Below are 15,655 nucleotides of genomic sequence, written 5' to 3' on the forward strand. Positions count from 1 at the left end.
ACCACACCACTGCACCTCATCTAGGCTACGCATAATGATAAAAATATCTCAGCCAGTGAACGTGGCCAAATGCCTCGTGAATTACAGATGACTCAAAGCTTTGGTGGCCTCTGACATCGTGGAGCATGTGAAATCCCTGACACAGCTGCATGACCTGGCTCAGAGAGAGAAATGCCTCAGTGTGGTTCCACTGATTTCTCACTAAGTGTTCCCAGATGGCAGCAGATGGCTTTTCCTTCTGTTAAGGGTTCCCAGATGCAATGTGTAACAACACTCCGTGCCGATCACCTCTCCTACCCAACATCTGTACAGATGTGTGGGAATGATTACAATGCAGTATATGGACTGCAGTGATTAATATAAATGCTACTTTATATTTTCTTTCAATCTGGGAATTACAACTGCCCTCTGACACATCCAATATTGAGAACATGCTGAGAGAGAGATGAAAACCAGCTTGATGAAGCTCAAGTCCAGACATATAGACATGAATTACAGGAGAAAGCCTTCAGAGAACACAACGAATCAAAGAATGAGAGGTTTCTGGGATGGATTAGAAGAGTCCAAGAAATAAAGAGGCTCATTTTGATCAGCAGCATTCCCAGAAGGACTATAACTTTGCAGAAGTCAGAACCCAGAACTCTTCTGCCCCTTCTGTTTTTGCCACAGGTACCTTGCCTCCATGATACCATTGAGTACAGGACATGGCCATGTTGCACCATTCATCTGCTTGGGAATCAAGGAGCACCCTGAGGAGCCCAAACCAAGTGTATTGATAGTACATCCATTAGTCAACACAAATGTCCGAAAGAGATTGTTGGCCTTGGAGCAATTATTGTGACATTCATCCTTTGGGATGAAACATATTTTGTTTTCAGACCTTAGGAAGGCTGGATATTCTGCATTTCTAAATATTTATGGGATAATAGTCACTTCAGACAATTTGCCCATTTTACCACGGATCACCACTTTCCACGCAGCCTGCCATTTCTCTCATAAAATACAAACCCAGGCAAAACCTAAAATCTCTCTCCTTCCCCCTATTTCCAGGCCTTGTGCGTGTGTATAACCTCGAGAAAGCAATGCTCCTTCTCTGCGGATTATCCCCGAGTCACTTAAGGCCGCCGAGAGACAGGCCCAGGGGCGGGCCAGTGCCGCAGCCATCGCGGGCTCCCGGGGCCCGGCCGCCCCCGCCGGTGGGCGGAGCGCCGAGCGGCCCCGACCCGCGGGCGGCCGGGATCGCGGGCGGCCGAGCGGGCGGAGCCACCGCGCCAGCGGGCAGCTGCGGCATGTCGCACCCGTCCCCTGTCGCCCGGCCCGGCAAGGCCAGCAACCCCCGCGCCTTCTTCGATGTGGACATCGGGGGCGAGCGAGGTGGGGAGGGGGCGCGACGGAGCCCGGGCGAGCGCCCCGGGCCGGGGCGCAGTGCGGGCCGCGCGGGGCCCGGGCCCGGCTGCAGGAGCGGCTCCGGGCCGGGCCGGGCCGCAGCGCTCAGGACGTGGGGGGGACCCTGGGCCGGGCCGGGCCGGGCGCTGCCCTGCGGGCTGCGAGCGCACAGCCCCGGCAGCGGGAGGAGGAGGAGGGCGTCCCGCCGCGAACGGGCCTCCCCCGCCAGAGCGAACGGGCCCGAGGAACATGGCGAGAAAGGCAACATGGCAGCACAGGGCCCGGCCGGGGGCCCGGTGGCGATGCCGGGGGTCGGGCACGGCGTTCCCATGGCAGCCGGCGCTGCCCGGCCTCGGCTCCCGGCGCTGCCCACGTGTGCGGCCGCTCCCGCGCCGCTCTCCACGTGCCGCGCCGTGCCGAGCGCGGCCTCGCCCGCTCGGAGCCGCCCCCGGCCCCCGTGGCTGGGCCCCGCGGAGCTGCCGCAGCACGGCCAGCCTGGCCTGGGGCCGGGCCGGCAGCGGGGGCTGTGCGGGGAAGGCTCGGGGAAACCGCAGCCCTGGTTCTCTTGGCGGCGCCAGTGCTGCCAGAGGTCACTCAGAAATCTGGGCAAACGGTCAAAATCGAAAGAAGGAAACAACAGCAAGTTAGCTGGGGTACTACGTGAAAGGCTTAAAAATTTTACATGGAAAAAGATAGGGACTGCCTAAATCATGTCAGGATACTGCTTTTCACTTATTCATTCTGTTACTCAGAAGAATAGAAGAAGAAAGTCTATGAGATGATTTGCCTTTTATTGCCTTTCAGTTGTCTAATTTGTTTTCATTCCTGTATTAATTAGAATCAATATATTTACATTTAGCTACCGGTAGAGTGAAGTTATGTTAATTAATTGACTGTGAGGCTGATGAGAAAACAGGAGCTTCAACTGATGGAGGCTGCTAGGAGTGAGAAATAGCTCTGTGAGAAGCCAGTTAGTGAAGGAATGACAATTCAGCACAGAATCCATTTATCAGCAATTACGGGATCTGTTTGCTACTCAAGTTTAATTCCCTTCAGTTAAAACACGTACAGCAATTGTTTAACAATTGCTTGTGGTGTCTCCAATTGTAAATAGCCATTATTCATATGCATATAAAGTGTATCACTGTGTCTTTGTCAAATTCAGGTTTAAGAGAGTGAGGGGTAAGGGATGTGTTTAGCATGAGCTTTTTTATGGATTAAAAGTCTCCACAAAACAGTCATTGTATTGTATCTACTTTTGATTGAACAAACTACATATATACTAAAATTGACATAAGTGTGCATATTAAAATTCATAATTTGGCTTTAATATATGTATGTGTGATTTCCCACACACCTTTTTTTTTGGCAGAAAATGCGTTTGGCATTTTCATTAGTTTTTGGCAGAATCTGCCTTTATTCCTGCTACATTATTCTTGTCAGGGGAATTCATTGTTGGTAATAACAATTTGCTAAAAACCCAATGTAACTCTGCAAGCAATTGCCACAGAGCAACTCCAAGATGGAAATTGAATAGTAATTGAAATAATAATAATAATAATAATAATAATAAAGCTTGAAACATTAATTTCTTTTGACATACAATGCTCAACACGTCACCATGCCTAGGACAAGACTTAAAAATGTCTTATTCTCTCTTTGTCATTTCAGTTGGACGCATTGTCTTTGAATTATTTGCTGATGTTGTACCTAAAACTGCTGAGAATTTCCGTGCGCTGTGTACAGGAGAAAAAGGAACAGGACCTACCACTGGAAAACCTCTCCATTATAAAGGATGTCCTTTCCACAGGAGTAAGTTCTGGGAAATCCTCTGTTTTCCTATTGGTAACAAAAGTTGTCTACCATTGAAATAATATTAAAAAATATTTCAAGTACTTGTTAAAGAAACAACTTTACTGAAGGAAAGTTTTTCACTTTTTGATCCTCTGAATGATTATGTGTTTTTACCATGCACTGACAATAGTAAATTATAAATTTAGTAGGAATTTTGCAAAACTAGTTTACTCTGAGTTGTAAACAGGTTGAAATGAATTTCAGGTAAAGGTTTAAATATCAAGTGATAACCACATAACTGAAAAGGAGTACTTAGGTGACTTGGTAAATAAAAGACGGATTTTGGTTCCATTTAGGTGCTGGTGACAAGGATTGCTTTTCATCTTTGGGTTTTTTCCTTGTGCCTTGCTGAGACATTTCATAACTATTTTCTTTTACAGTTATTAAGGAATTTATGGTTCAAGGTGGAGATTTCTCAAACCAAAATGGCACAGGTGGAGAAAGTATATATGGTGAAAAATTTGAAGATGAAAACTTTCATTATCAGGTACTATGTTAAAAACACTGATGTATTCAGTTGTTGTGTTTCAGTGATGTTACTCCTGCTGCAGTAATAACAATTGTCAGCATGGGCACTAACCATTTTCATGTCATGTTGTATGTGGTAGCACATGACAGACTCTAAACAACACTGACTAAAACCTTACACATATCACTGTCCCATGGTTAAAGCAAAGCCCTGAATGCAGTTGTACTTGCCCCCAGACAGTATTTTAGGAGAAGAAAATACAGCAATCCTCCACTAATCAGATAACAAAATCCTGTATCAGATTGACAAAATCACAGAGTCTGTTAGGTTGGAAAACACTTGTAGCATCAACGAGTCCAAGTCTTGACCAAACAGCACCTTGTCAAGTGGAGTATAGCACTAAGCGCCATATATAGACAGGTCTTGAACACCTCCAGGGATGATGACTCCACCACATCCCTGGGCAGCGCATCCCCTTCTGTCAAGAAATTCCTCACAAGGTCCAACCTTAACCTCTCCTTGTGCAACTTGAGGCCATTTCCTCCTATCCTGTTGCTGATTGCCTGGGAGAACAGACTGACCCCCCACCTTGCTTTCAGGTAGTTGTAGGGAGTGATAAAGTCACCCTTGAACATTCTTTTCTCAAAAACCTCAGCTCCCTCAGCCACTCCTCACAGGACTGAAAGGACTTAAGTTTGGAGCAGTAACTGGAAATGTTACTCCAGTGTTCATCATAAAGATAATTCCAGTTGTGTTCTCTGAAGTCTGACACTCTGGTGGTGCCCACAGCACTGCTGCTAACAGTGTCTGTCTGTTGGTACTGTCACAGGATCACATCCCTGAAGATGACTTTGTGTCATTATGTGTTTGGTTGTTCCTTGAGATCAAGAGGTAGTTGTGAATATGATACAAATGATTCCCGTTTCTGTACTTCTCAGCTCTAACAAATGTTGTCAGAGTGCCAGAGATATGTTGAAGAACGCATTTGGATCCTGTACAGAGTCTTAAGAGCATGATTCCTGTTATCTATTTGCCAAGTATGTTAGGATTTCACTGGGAATTTAAATGTCTCTGTTAGGTAGAAATTCACTAGCTTTTGCATTTAATCCAGCAGCCCTGCAGTGTTCTCACCCACTATCTCAGAATACAGAGTTGTTTTTGTTGATATTTGAGGACACTGGAACTGTTTGTTCTTGTGCTGGTTGCATGGACTGTTGCAAATTGCAGTAAACTGCAAAACTTTTGTCAGTAGTCAGTTTATCATCTCAGATCAGTCCCACTAGGCTTTTCTTGATGCCACTTCTCCAGCTAATGGCTCTGCTGTTGGGGAACACCCAACTTACACAACCCCAAGCACTGTTACTATGGCATAGTTTTGCAAGCCTTGGATCTGTCAGAGAATCTGATTTTTTCCAGATTTTTTTGCTTGCTTTATAAGTTTACAAAATGACCACAGAAGCCATAATGAGAAAGACACTCCATCTGTCTGCAGTGCTTTTCAAAACACAGCAAGAAAATTAATGAGTGACAAGAGTTTTCTTTATAGAGACTCTCGTAATTTGGGACTAAAATTGATAGTTGGTCCCAGACAAAATGGGGTTGGGTATAAGTGGGGAGACTGAAGGCACCAGACTGCTCTCTATAATTTCCAACTTGTCCCCCCACATCTTTACAGACAAAAGGTAAACCTGCAGGTTTAAGGCAACACCAGAACTTACTGTTACTTGTTTTTTTTGTTTACAAACTATTGCTGTCTAGCACTAGCTGTAACTGGGGAGAGGGGGAGGAAAAGCTAAGATTTACAGGGCTTAGGCAGTGAAGCAGTGACCAGCCTCAAATGGTATTTGCAAAAATCTGCTGTGGGGCAACCCTTCTGTTTAACTTGTTTGCCAGCAACTACAATGCAAAGTGTCAGATATTTGTTTTGGAGGCTGCAATCCTACCAGCTGCCTTCTCTTGCTCTGGGACACAGGCTCCTCTGTCATTTGCCATCTCTGACTCCCAGGGCAAGTTTCAAGGTTAGAACAGATAAAGCCAAGATTCCAGTAGCTTTCTGTTGGCTGGGTGTGATTCTGGCTCTTAGCTGTGGAACCTTTTCCCAGAGTTCCTAAGCCAAATCCTGACTGAAAAGATTCAGACTTACTGTGCCTTAGGACCAGGTAAACAGTTCAGGCAAGGAGGTCTCCCTACCTACCACTATGGAAATCCAAACACTATGTGGGAAAACAGCTTTCAAAACAACAGATTCTTGAAGTTGGTACAGAATGTAGGGAAAAAGCAGATGCTTAAATACACCAGGCTCAGACTGTTATCTCAAACTAATCAACCTCTCATTGAGCTCTGAAATCTGTTTCTATGTCCTCTGTGCTATCATCACTTTTTGTTCCTCCTCTCCTTCCCACAGTACCAAGTTTCTTGACAGTACCACAGCATGAATGCTTTAGATGTGTACCAATGTCTAGGTATAGCATCCTCACTTAGATTAAATGGAGTTCCTTGCACTTAGTAACCAGACCAACTTGGGGAGAGTAACAACTTCATGGCTGGGTTGTGCCACTTAAACAAGACATTCACAACATGTAATAAAAAATACATTTTTGCAGTGCAGAATAATTTATGTGCTGGGACAAGAAAAGTCTTAGTTCAAAAAAGGAAAAAGTTCTTGCAAGAAACAGGATAAACAGTATCTTCTTACATTAGGCTGTTTAACAATTTTCTTTTAGTTTGAGGCCTGGTGGCCTAAGTGGCAGAACAATTATATGGTTAAAAATCCCAACAGACTAAAAACTGCATCGCTAGGAAAGGGAAGGAGATTAAAAATCCCCAAACAAAATGACCAAATCATGAATTTCAAAGACCACAGTCCTCTAAACTCCATAATTCTACACCATACTTTGTGTGCATAATCCTTTTAAAATTCACATTACATACCCATCTTAGCAGCTCAACATTAAAGTTGGTTTCAGTGGTATGTAGCCTCACTTCTTAAGGCCAGTGGTCTTAAATAATTCAGTGAGGAACTTCACTCCTTTCCCAGGTGATCTGCCTAAACTCATCAGCTGTGTAGGGGGTGGATTGTAGAAGCAGGAGACAGGTGTTACAACGTTAAGTCACATGTGGCTGTGCTTGCTGGATTGGTAGGGGCTAGGTGAAGACCCTGAGCTGAGCATTTGCCCTCTTCAGTCAGGGTGAGTAAAATTAGTTTGCACCTGTATGCAATTGGTTTACAAAGTTGCTATGGCTGTCATGGCTATGTTTATGATCAGCCTTACAGAACCTTCCATATGATTTTATAACATATTTTAAATGCTGATGGTGATCTTTTCCCCCCCCAATGCAGCATGACAAACCAGGTCTGCTGAGCATGGCAAATGCAGGACCTGGTACTAATGGCTCTCAGTTCTTTATTACAACGGTGCCTACTCCTCACCTGGATGGGAAACATGTGGTGTTTGGCCAAGTGATCAAAGGAATGGGTGTAGTTAAAATACTAGAAAACGTTGAAGTGAAAGGAGAAAATCCTGCTAAGGTAAGCAAAAGGCAAAGCACTGAGGGATGATGTTTATTATTTCATTATATGATGTGTAATCATTTCTTCTAAATTCCTGGTGTAGTATTTTAGAACTATTAAATGTTAGTTATTTTTGCTAACTGGTAATTTCCATTTTACTGCCCTTGTTAAGAGGCTTTTGTTCTTGCACTGTACATTTTCCTTGCACAAACCATTTATTGTTCAACATAGCTGTGAGGGTGGAAGCCTTTGCCAGAAGTGTAGGATGGGTGATGAAATGAAAAGGTGGAATTCACAATCCCACCTAAATGATACGTAATTCTTATAATTTTTATGTCAGAAGTCATGTTTCTGAAAAAGCAATTGGTGTGTAGGTCATAGCAGCTTGTGGGTGTTGGATGAATTAATACATCTAACTTTAAAAGTCTTGGCAGTTGAAGAAAGAACCATCTTCTCTAATGTAGAAGAATTTCCATGTCTTGTTTTTTGCTGCACTTCAGCTTGCTGCCAGTTCCTCTTGCAGCCTCCCCGTGAAGCGTGGGTATAGTGTTTTAGGAATGCTGATCCTCTGAACACAACACTTGGTGTGATAAAAGCCTTTTGATGAGGATAGGCTAATGATGTGATGGGTTTCTGAAATAAATGCACCCAAACAACAGATGAAAAAGCCTTTTTATGGACTTTCAAAAATTTCAAAGAGCACTTGGAAGTTACTGCTTTTTAAAAAATTGTCTTAATAAGCAATACTACTATTTACACTTCATTTTTTCAGTTGTGTGTCATAGCCGAATGTGGAGAGCTAAAGGAAGGAGATGACTGGGGAATTACTCCCCAGGATGGATCTGGAGATGCTCATCCAGATTTTCCTGAAGATTCAGATATAGACTTAAAAGATGTAAGTATTTTTCTTCTTGGGTATTTTACAGATTGCAAGACTTGTAGGTGATCTGAGTTACATGGTGTCTGTGATGATGTTAATTAAGCTTTTTTTCTTAAGAATGGAATGAGGCCCTGGTTAAATGGTGACATTCCATTTTAAGAAAGGGAAGGCTGTGTGGGAAGGGATTGTTACCTCTTTTTTTTTTCAGTGCTAATTTCAGCCCATTTTTTCCCCCCAGTAACTAAAACCTCACTTAAAATTGTCACACTTATTTTCTGTTCTTGATTTCTTTTTATTTCTGTTTGTGCTGTAATGTCAGGTTGCAATTACTAGAACTCCATCCTGCAGACAACTAACTTAATGTTGTTATCTACACACTTTTAAAAATACTCAGCCTTTAACAGACTCTGCCCCACTTATTAGAAATAAATGATTGGCCTTTTTAAAAGGTTTTTAGTACATCAGAGGTAGTTGTTCATTATTCCCAGTAGTTGTTTACTTTTTAGATTGTTCAAACCTGCAGAAGATCTGTTGTTGGAAGTCAGGGAGCAGACTGGTGAAAGCAGCTCTTCTGCAGGGTTTTAATTTCTTATGTAGGTGAACTAGACAAACTGTGTAAGTCAAACAGTGATTTGTGAGAGGGGGAAGAAAAGGGGGCTGCATGAGTAGATTCCAAATAGAGAATTAGAATTGTAAAAATCCATTTGAGCTAGAAAACAAACTCCTTGGCTTTTGAGAAGCACTTCAACTTATGAAAATGCTTTTGGATAGCCTTTGATGTAGTGTAGAATTGAAGTTGGCAATTGCCTGTGCCCTTTAACTTAAAACTTGTTCATATAAACCAACTACAGAAACCATGGTAACATTGGTCTCACACTGATCAGTTTTTGCCAAGGTTACTGATTCTAGTAGGGTAAAATAAACAGCTGTAATGATAAACTATTTCTAATTACCACTAGAGAAGTAACTTGAAGTGTATACAGTTGTGGAAGTAGAAATGATGGACTTGATAAAGACAGGCAGTTCTTTTCTCCTTCCATTGATAACGTTAAGTGTTCAGAGAGGAGCATTGTGTTGACATGACTTCCACTTTGAGCGTGTGCAGGGTTCACGTGAGTGATACTGTTTTGAGAAGCAGAAGACAACGTTTCGTCAGGAATAAGGCAGTCTTGGTTGAATACTTTGCTTGTAAATTTATCTTCTTTTCTTTGAATAATGGTCAACACCTTTATATATAGCTCTATGTGGGTAGCAGCATTTAGGGAAAAGAGTTGGACTACTCTGTCTTCTCTAGTATTTTCTCACCATTTATATTGTAGAAAAGCCACTAGGAATTTCATCTTTCAGATCTTTGTGTTACATAAAGTAAAGGATATTACAGAAGTAGTTTGAAGGTAGTATTTTGTTTGAAATTGGAGTATTTCTATTCTGAGATCTTATAAACCTTAAAAGAGGATGGGCCTGGGATCATACTGTTAAACATTAGTTAATTCATGACTTCTTTCATAAATACATTCATCCTTTATATTTCCCATCTATTTTATTAGGTTGACAAGATTGTGGCCATAGCAGAAGACACAAAGAATATAGGAAATACTTTCTTCAAATCGCAAAATTGGGCAATGGCAGCTAAAAAGTATAGTAAAAGTTTACGGTAAGGCTCTCATCCCTCAATCAGGTGGTTCCTGTAATCCAAATGAATCTCACTCTTAAGCAATGATTTGTGCCTTTAAAAGGTGCCTGGTGCAGTGCTCTTTTCTTTTCTTTTTTAAACAAAGATCCTTCTGAATCTTGAAAACATCTGGTTGATTTTTAGCTACATAATCAAGTAAGTCTTCCACTCTGTGCTAGGTAAGAAGTATTGCTGAGAACTGCCTAAGTACTCTTTATAATACTGCCACTGTGCAGGTACATACCTGGGAAGAAAAGCATAGTAGTATCCAGGGTAGTTAATGGACAGCAAGGAAGGGAAATGATTTTCTATGATTTATAAAAAGCAGTAGCTTTAGGAAATTGAGAAGTTCAAAAGACCAACGTGGCCCTTACTCATTCATTATTGGTTTTTTTTTCTGTGGGTCCATACCATCATCCTGACTTCATTAATAATTCAGACTTGCCTTCAAAATCATTGTCTTTCTGATTTGCTTCCATACTGTTCCTTTCATATTTTCATGCGTTTTAAGTATGTGAACATCTCTTAAAAATAAAGTTATACTTACTGACCTTTATCCAAACCTTCTTAATGATCAGTGGTTAAGCAACAGTGACAAAAAGGTAAGAAAAAAAAATCAGGAATATTTAATGCTTCAGCTGAGATTTTATCAGACTGGGTTTCAAATAAATGTCACCTTTCTGAACCATAAAATGAATCCTTTAATTGCAGATACTAACCCAAGATGCAGTGTCTCAACCTGCCCTTAAAAAGCCCATCATAGAAACAGGAACCCCAAAGTAAAAAGGATTTCTATGCAAACCTTTTGGAAACTGTACGTAAAAAAGGCTGGAATGGATCTTGAAGGATCTTTGTTGTCTCTGTCCATTTTCTCTCCCTATTCTTATGTAAATACCAGGTATAATTACACCATCCCTTCCAGTTAGGTGTCTTGCTCACTTTTAAGCACATCCAGTGAAAGCTCTTCCTGTTTGAGCTGCTTTGGTGCTTATTTGTCCTTGTAGGTGGAAATCATAGTAATTTTCTAGACTAAATGAATCTGATCTTTCCAGCTTTTCCTTATAGGCCATACTTTTATGGACATGCCCTGTAAATGTAGCTTAGAATCTAATACTTCATGTAGGATGGTGACCTTTAGCTGGCACTTCACTAGAACTGATTGGAAGAGAATAGCTCTTGCCAGGGTATCCCATGGCTTAGGTACAATCTACCTGGCACACCATCTGAAAATGCTTTTTTCTTTTCACCTACAGTAACCATTCCAATCTTATGTTCTTTTTCTTGTTTTATTGCTTCTTAGCATTTTTAAAAAAATACATTTTACATGTTAGAATTGACACCTTTTTTTTTAAACAAAAAGAAAGTATTACTTCCTATTATCTCCCTTGATACTTACTCCACTGATTCTTTAACTTGGAAGCTCTAACCTTATGTCCAGAATGGTTGCAGTCTTTAATGTTTTGGTGTGATTTATAAATATTATACATGTGTTCCATTTGTTTTGAACATAATACAGATTTGTGTTATAGCTCACCTTTTACATGTTTGCTCTTTCTTCTTGTTCTCATCTTCAGCAAGTGGAACAAGCACTGGGACTGCATCTAATTTAGAAGCACAAAGCTTCTGATTTACTTTTTAAGTATTGCTAATTTTTGTGATACAAAGGTTGCATATGAACAACAAAAAAGACAGGGCATGCAAAAAGTGAACTTCCATAGGCCCTGATCTGCAAAGACTATATTAATTCATAGCATGCTTAAAATGTGAATGTATGCAAGCACAATTTTTGTTTTTTAAACAGAACTCGGAGAAGTTCTATCAAATAGACCATTAAGGAGTTAAAACTTTGTATCCACAGCAGACCTTTGCCACTGAAAATAAAAACCAGACAGCATTAGCACATTGTAAATTAAGAAATGTGCTTTCAAAACAGAGATGTAGTAACTGCTGTGGCTCTATCCTGAACCAGTGTCAGTTTTGAAATTCAGGAAAAGTCATGAAGGGGGACAGTGGGAAGAAGGTGATGTTACTAATGCTCATAAACCACACTCCTTTACAAAGTAAAGTTAGCTTCAGATTTTAGCTACAAATGCCTAACCTAATTAAAAGGTTATTGAGGGAACTCAAGAAGAGATGAAGCTTCTCGTGAACACGGAAGGTGCAGTGGTGGTGTTGATTTTCTAGCACTGATGAGCAACGTGTTTTTTGAGAGTAAACTTGAGATAAAGTCTGATGTTTTCCTGCAGTAGAATAGTGCATTTGTCTAAGAAAAAGAGTGTGCTAATACAGTGGAGAACTAAGAGTTGCAGGAAAACATTCCTTAGTGAGAGTTGATTGGTTTTTTAGGGCAGGGTTTATGTATTTAGTTTAATAAGGATTTGTAACAGTTGAATTGAAGCTGCTTTAGAAGTAGTGTGGATAGGTTGGTTCACACATATCTGTGGAGAGATAGCTAAGGGCAGGACAAAAACTGAAGTTGCAACACTAACCCATGTTGTGTATGAATCTGTTTTTCTGCAGGTATGTAGAAGCTTCTGAAGAAGTGGCAGAGGAGGCAGACAAGCCCAAGTTAAAGACTGTTGCTTTGACCTGTGTTCTAAACATTGGTGCTTGCAAACTAAAACTGTCAGATTGGCAGGGAGCCATTGACAGCTGTTCAGAGGTAAATGTAATGTTCAATATCTTGGTCAAGAATTGGCCTGTGTAGACACAAGACCACAAAGCTTTTTTAAAGTCTTTGGACAAGCTTATGATTTGAAAGTAAACAAGTAGAAGCTTATGGTGAAGTTAGTACTAACTTTCCAATATGTGGCTTTTTAAAAAGATTCTGAAATTGAAATGAATCATTAGAAACAAACAAAAGAGGGCTGTTGCTTACTGCCAGGAAAAAAGCACATCATTGTCAGTTTGGATTGTAGAGCTACTTCTTACATTACAAAGAGTTAAACTGTTTTTCCTCTTTGAGTGAAAGAGGAATACTTTCCTCTGGAAGACAAATATGAGCAAAATGTTTTACTTGCCTCTAGATTTGATGGCCTTGTATTTTATTCATGGCAGAGACTTTAACTAAGTAACTAACCTTCCAGGTAGGCTTAATAGTAAAATAAAATGACTGAATAGCAAGAAAGAAACAAGATAATGATAAATCTGGAAAAAAAGAAAACCAGTAGAATTAAAGGAAAAAAAAAAAAAAAGGAACCATGACATGGGCAGAGTGAAAATTTAGTAAATTTGAGGAAACTAAATAATTCAGTAAAATTCCAATAATACGAAGAAAACAGAGGAAAGAATGCTCTTATCTGTTTGCAAAGGATCCTGAGCAGCATCTCCTAGGGCCTCGTGCTGAAAGCAGGAGTCTCACCTTATCTGTGTGTGAGGTCATTAGAATGCTGCCTTGCTTTCTAGCTTGCCGATGGTGGAAAACCTTCATAAACCTATATTTAGAATGGACAAATGGGGAAGGAGGAAAGAAGAAAATAGTAAAAATATTGTGTAATGTGATATCTGTCACCTAGAAAATGGTAAAAACTGAAACAAAAGTGTTACAGGTAGAAATTACTATAACTAATAATACTTGCCATTGTGGGAAGAAAATTGCACTTCCTTTTTTTAAGAGTAAACAATTGTTAGATGAAGGCAACTCCACAGCTATAATAGACTTCTGTAAGTCATTCAGCTTATGTCTAATAACTGTGTCAGTGCTTTAATCAGAACACCAGTTTCCTAAAATTAGCTAGTAAAGTTCTAGGTAATTGTTAATGAGAAACTGTACACTTTTACTTTTATGATTTCATAAGGCCAAAAGCAATTTAAATTAACAGCCTGGAATACATGCATTGTTTGGTGTAAATAATGAATTATGAACAGCTGAACCTGTTCAAACAAACCTTGCACTGAAATAGCTGTAAGCACAATGGTCAAAGTAAAACCAAAGAATCCTACTTCTGTATATACAATCCAGACTAATTCTTAGCACAGAAGAGGCTGAAGGCTTTATACTAGGTAGATCAATAGGAGCACCCACAGTAACACTTCCTTTCTATTAACAGCCAATACCCAAGTGATTTAAAAAATATGGATGTGTTGTCTATTAATGACTTAAGGTTAGTAAATTAAATTATTAAAGCAACACATTGCTGTGAAGACATTTCCTCTAAACACTGAGAAGCTATATTCTTTAAATTAAAGACACACAATAGAACTAACTGCAGTAAAAATGTGATCTTCACAGGCAAGATAAGGTAACAGCTAGCTGACCAAATTATCTGAGGTATTCTGAAAAAATGATCAAAGTAATCAAATAGTGGAACAATCTTTTTTCCCAGCCATTGTATTTCCTATTTTGATATTGTCATATTAGAGCTGGTATATACACATTTTTGAAAACATTCAGCTCAAAAAAGGCGTAATGACTGGAACTTGGCAAAGCTCCTGAAGCATGATGAGATGGATTGCTTGCATGTATTTTTCTAGCCCACAGTGAAAAAAAACTTTACAGGAAATCTCTTTATTTATGATGCCATTTGAGGAGGTTTGGTGCGAAGGAAGGAGCTGCAATAGAGAGATGCCCTGTGAGACTCGAGGTTAGGATAATTTGAACTGCAGCAACTCCTCAGCCCTGACAGCTCTCTATATATACACACACACAGCAGCTGTTCCATTTGGGCCTCGTGTGTGCTCATCCTTCACAAAAGACCACTTTTGCTGCAGCGATACTGAAGCTGATTACTTGCTATTCAGTGTGCTGCATTATAGCATTCCTTTTTACACAGTTAATGTTTTGACAGCTTACCCTCAAACCAACTGTGAAGATTGTCTGCTGGTGTGAATTGTGCCATTTGTGGAGATGGGAGGCTGTGAAGTATAAGAAATGTTAATGTGACAATTTTATTAAATTTACAGGCTCTTAAAATAGATCCAGCAAATACTAAAGCTCTCTACAGACGGGCTCAAGGATGGCAGGGAATAAAAGATCTTGATCAAGCACTGGTAATGATCACTTCTTTTTGTCTTTTTAAATTTAAAGTTCTGTCAGATCATTAATTTATATTTTTCTTTTATTTAAGGCTGATCTTAAAAAGGCTCATGAAATAGCCCCTGAAGACAAAGGTAAAATAAGCTGTTTCTTTAAAAATTCCCTTAAGAATTTAGCAAAGTATCCAGGGTAGTATTCAGTTGGAATTAATACGAGTGTGATGCCTAAAATGCTAGCTTCTTCTAAACACTGATATTCTCTAAGCACAGAACCCACTGAGGTGGAAAACCTGATTTTATACAGCAGTGATGCTTCTGTTGCACTGGAAAACCTGCTTATGTAGGTCAGCAGCATTCCTCTTGAACTGTGTCTGTATCTCACAGGGCTCTAACTAGCTTAATTTCCTCCTCTAATTGGGTGAGATTTTTATCTCCTAAGTTCTGTATTGGCACCCACACCATGCTTGCTGCATGCTCCTCGATGTGGTTGCCTTACTAGTTGAAAAGTCCCTTACACAAAGCAAGGGACAAGGCTTTTGCTGCTAGTATCTGACCTAATCAAAGATTAAATGCAGTTTTATGAAATACAACATAGGTAAGTTCCAGCAGGTGTTAACCTATGAGGAGACCTAATGTAAAGAGATTACTGTAACTCTGTCATTTTCTTTTTGAGCAGCTATCCAGACGGAAACACTCAAAATCAAGCAGAAGATAAAAGCCCAAAGGGAGAAAGAGAAAGCAGCTTATGCTAAAATGTTTGCTTGATTTCTTTTTTCCCTAAACATTTCAATCTATGCACTAATTCATGCAAAAGGATAAATGGAGTTGCTTCTTTCATTTGCCCTCTGCTGCAGTTTTCAGTGTTTACAACACAAAAGTCTAATAATAAAGACAAACTGTTCAAAGTTG

General features: G+C 40.2%; 1 protein-coding gene across 1 annotated transcript; it reads left to right on the forward strand.

Moving 5' to 3' along the window:
- Positions 1-1,192: 1,192 nt before the first annotated feature.
- On the forward strand, positions 1,193-15,651 carry PPID (peptidylprolyl isomerase D). The gene is made up of 10 exons (XM_058803068.1): positions 1,193-1,374; positions 3,058-3,198; positions 3,621-3,727; positions 7,050-7,238; positions 7,993-8,115; positions 9,648-9,754; positions 12,293-12,434; positions 14,675-14,761; positions 14,839-14,881; positions 15,423-15,651. The coding sequence occupies exons 1-10, from the start codon at positions 1,290-1,292 to the stop codon at positions 15,509-15,511; spliced, it is 1,113 nt and encodes a 370-aa protein (XP_058659051.1). The 5' UTR covers positions 1,193-1,289; the 3' UTR covers positions 15,512-15,651.
- The last annotated feature ends 4 nt before the right edge of the window (positions 15,652-15,655 follow it).

Source organism: Ammospiza caudacuta, chromosome 4 (genome assembly GCF_027887145.1).
Source record: "Ammospiza caudacuta isolate bAmmCau1 chromosome 4, bAmmCau1.pri, whole genome shotgun sequence".
Taxonomy (NCBI): domain Eukaryota; kingdom Metazoa; phylum Chordata; class Aves; order Passeriformes; family Passerellidae; genus Ammospiza; species Ammospiza caudacuta.

What these genes read in the sequence shown, in the direction of transcription:
- PPID (XM_058803068.1), top strand. Translation starts at nt 1,290, where the DNA reads ATGTCGCACCCGTCCCCTGTCGCCCGGCCCGGCAAGGCCAGCAACCCC. An exon ending in AGGATGTCCTTTCCACAGGA is followed by an intron (nt 3,199 to 3,620) that starts GTAAGTTCTGGG and finishes TTTCTTTTACAG; the next exon opens with TTATTAAGGAATTTATGGTT. An exon ending in AAGGAGAAAATCCTGCTAAG is followed by an intron (nt 7,239 to 7,992) that starts GTAAGCAAAAGG and finishes TCATTTTTTCAG; the next exon opens with TTGTGTGTCATAGCCGAATG.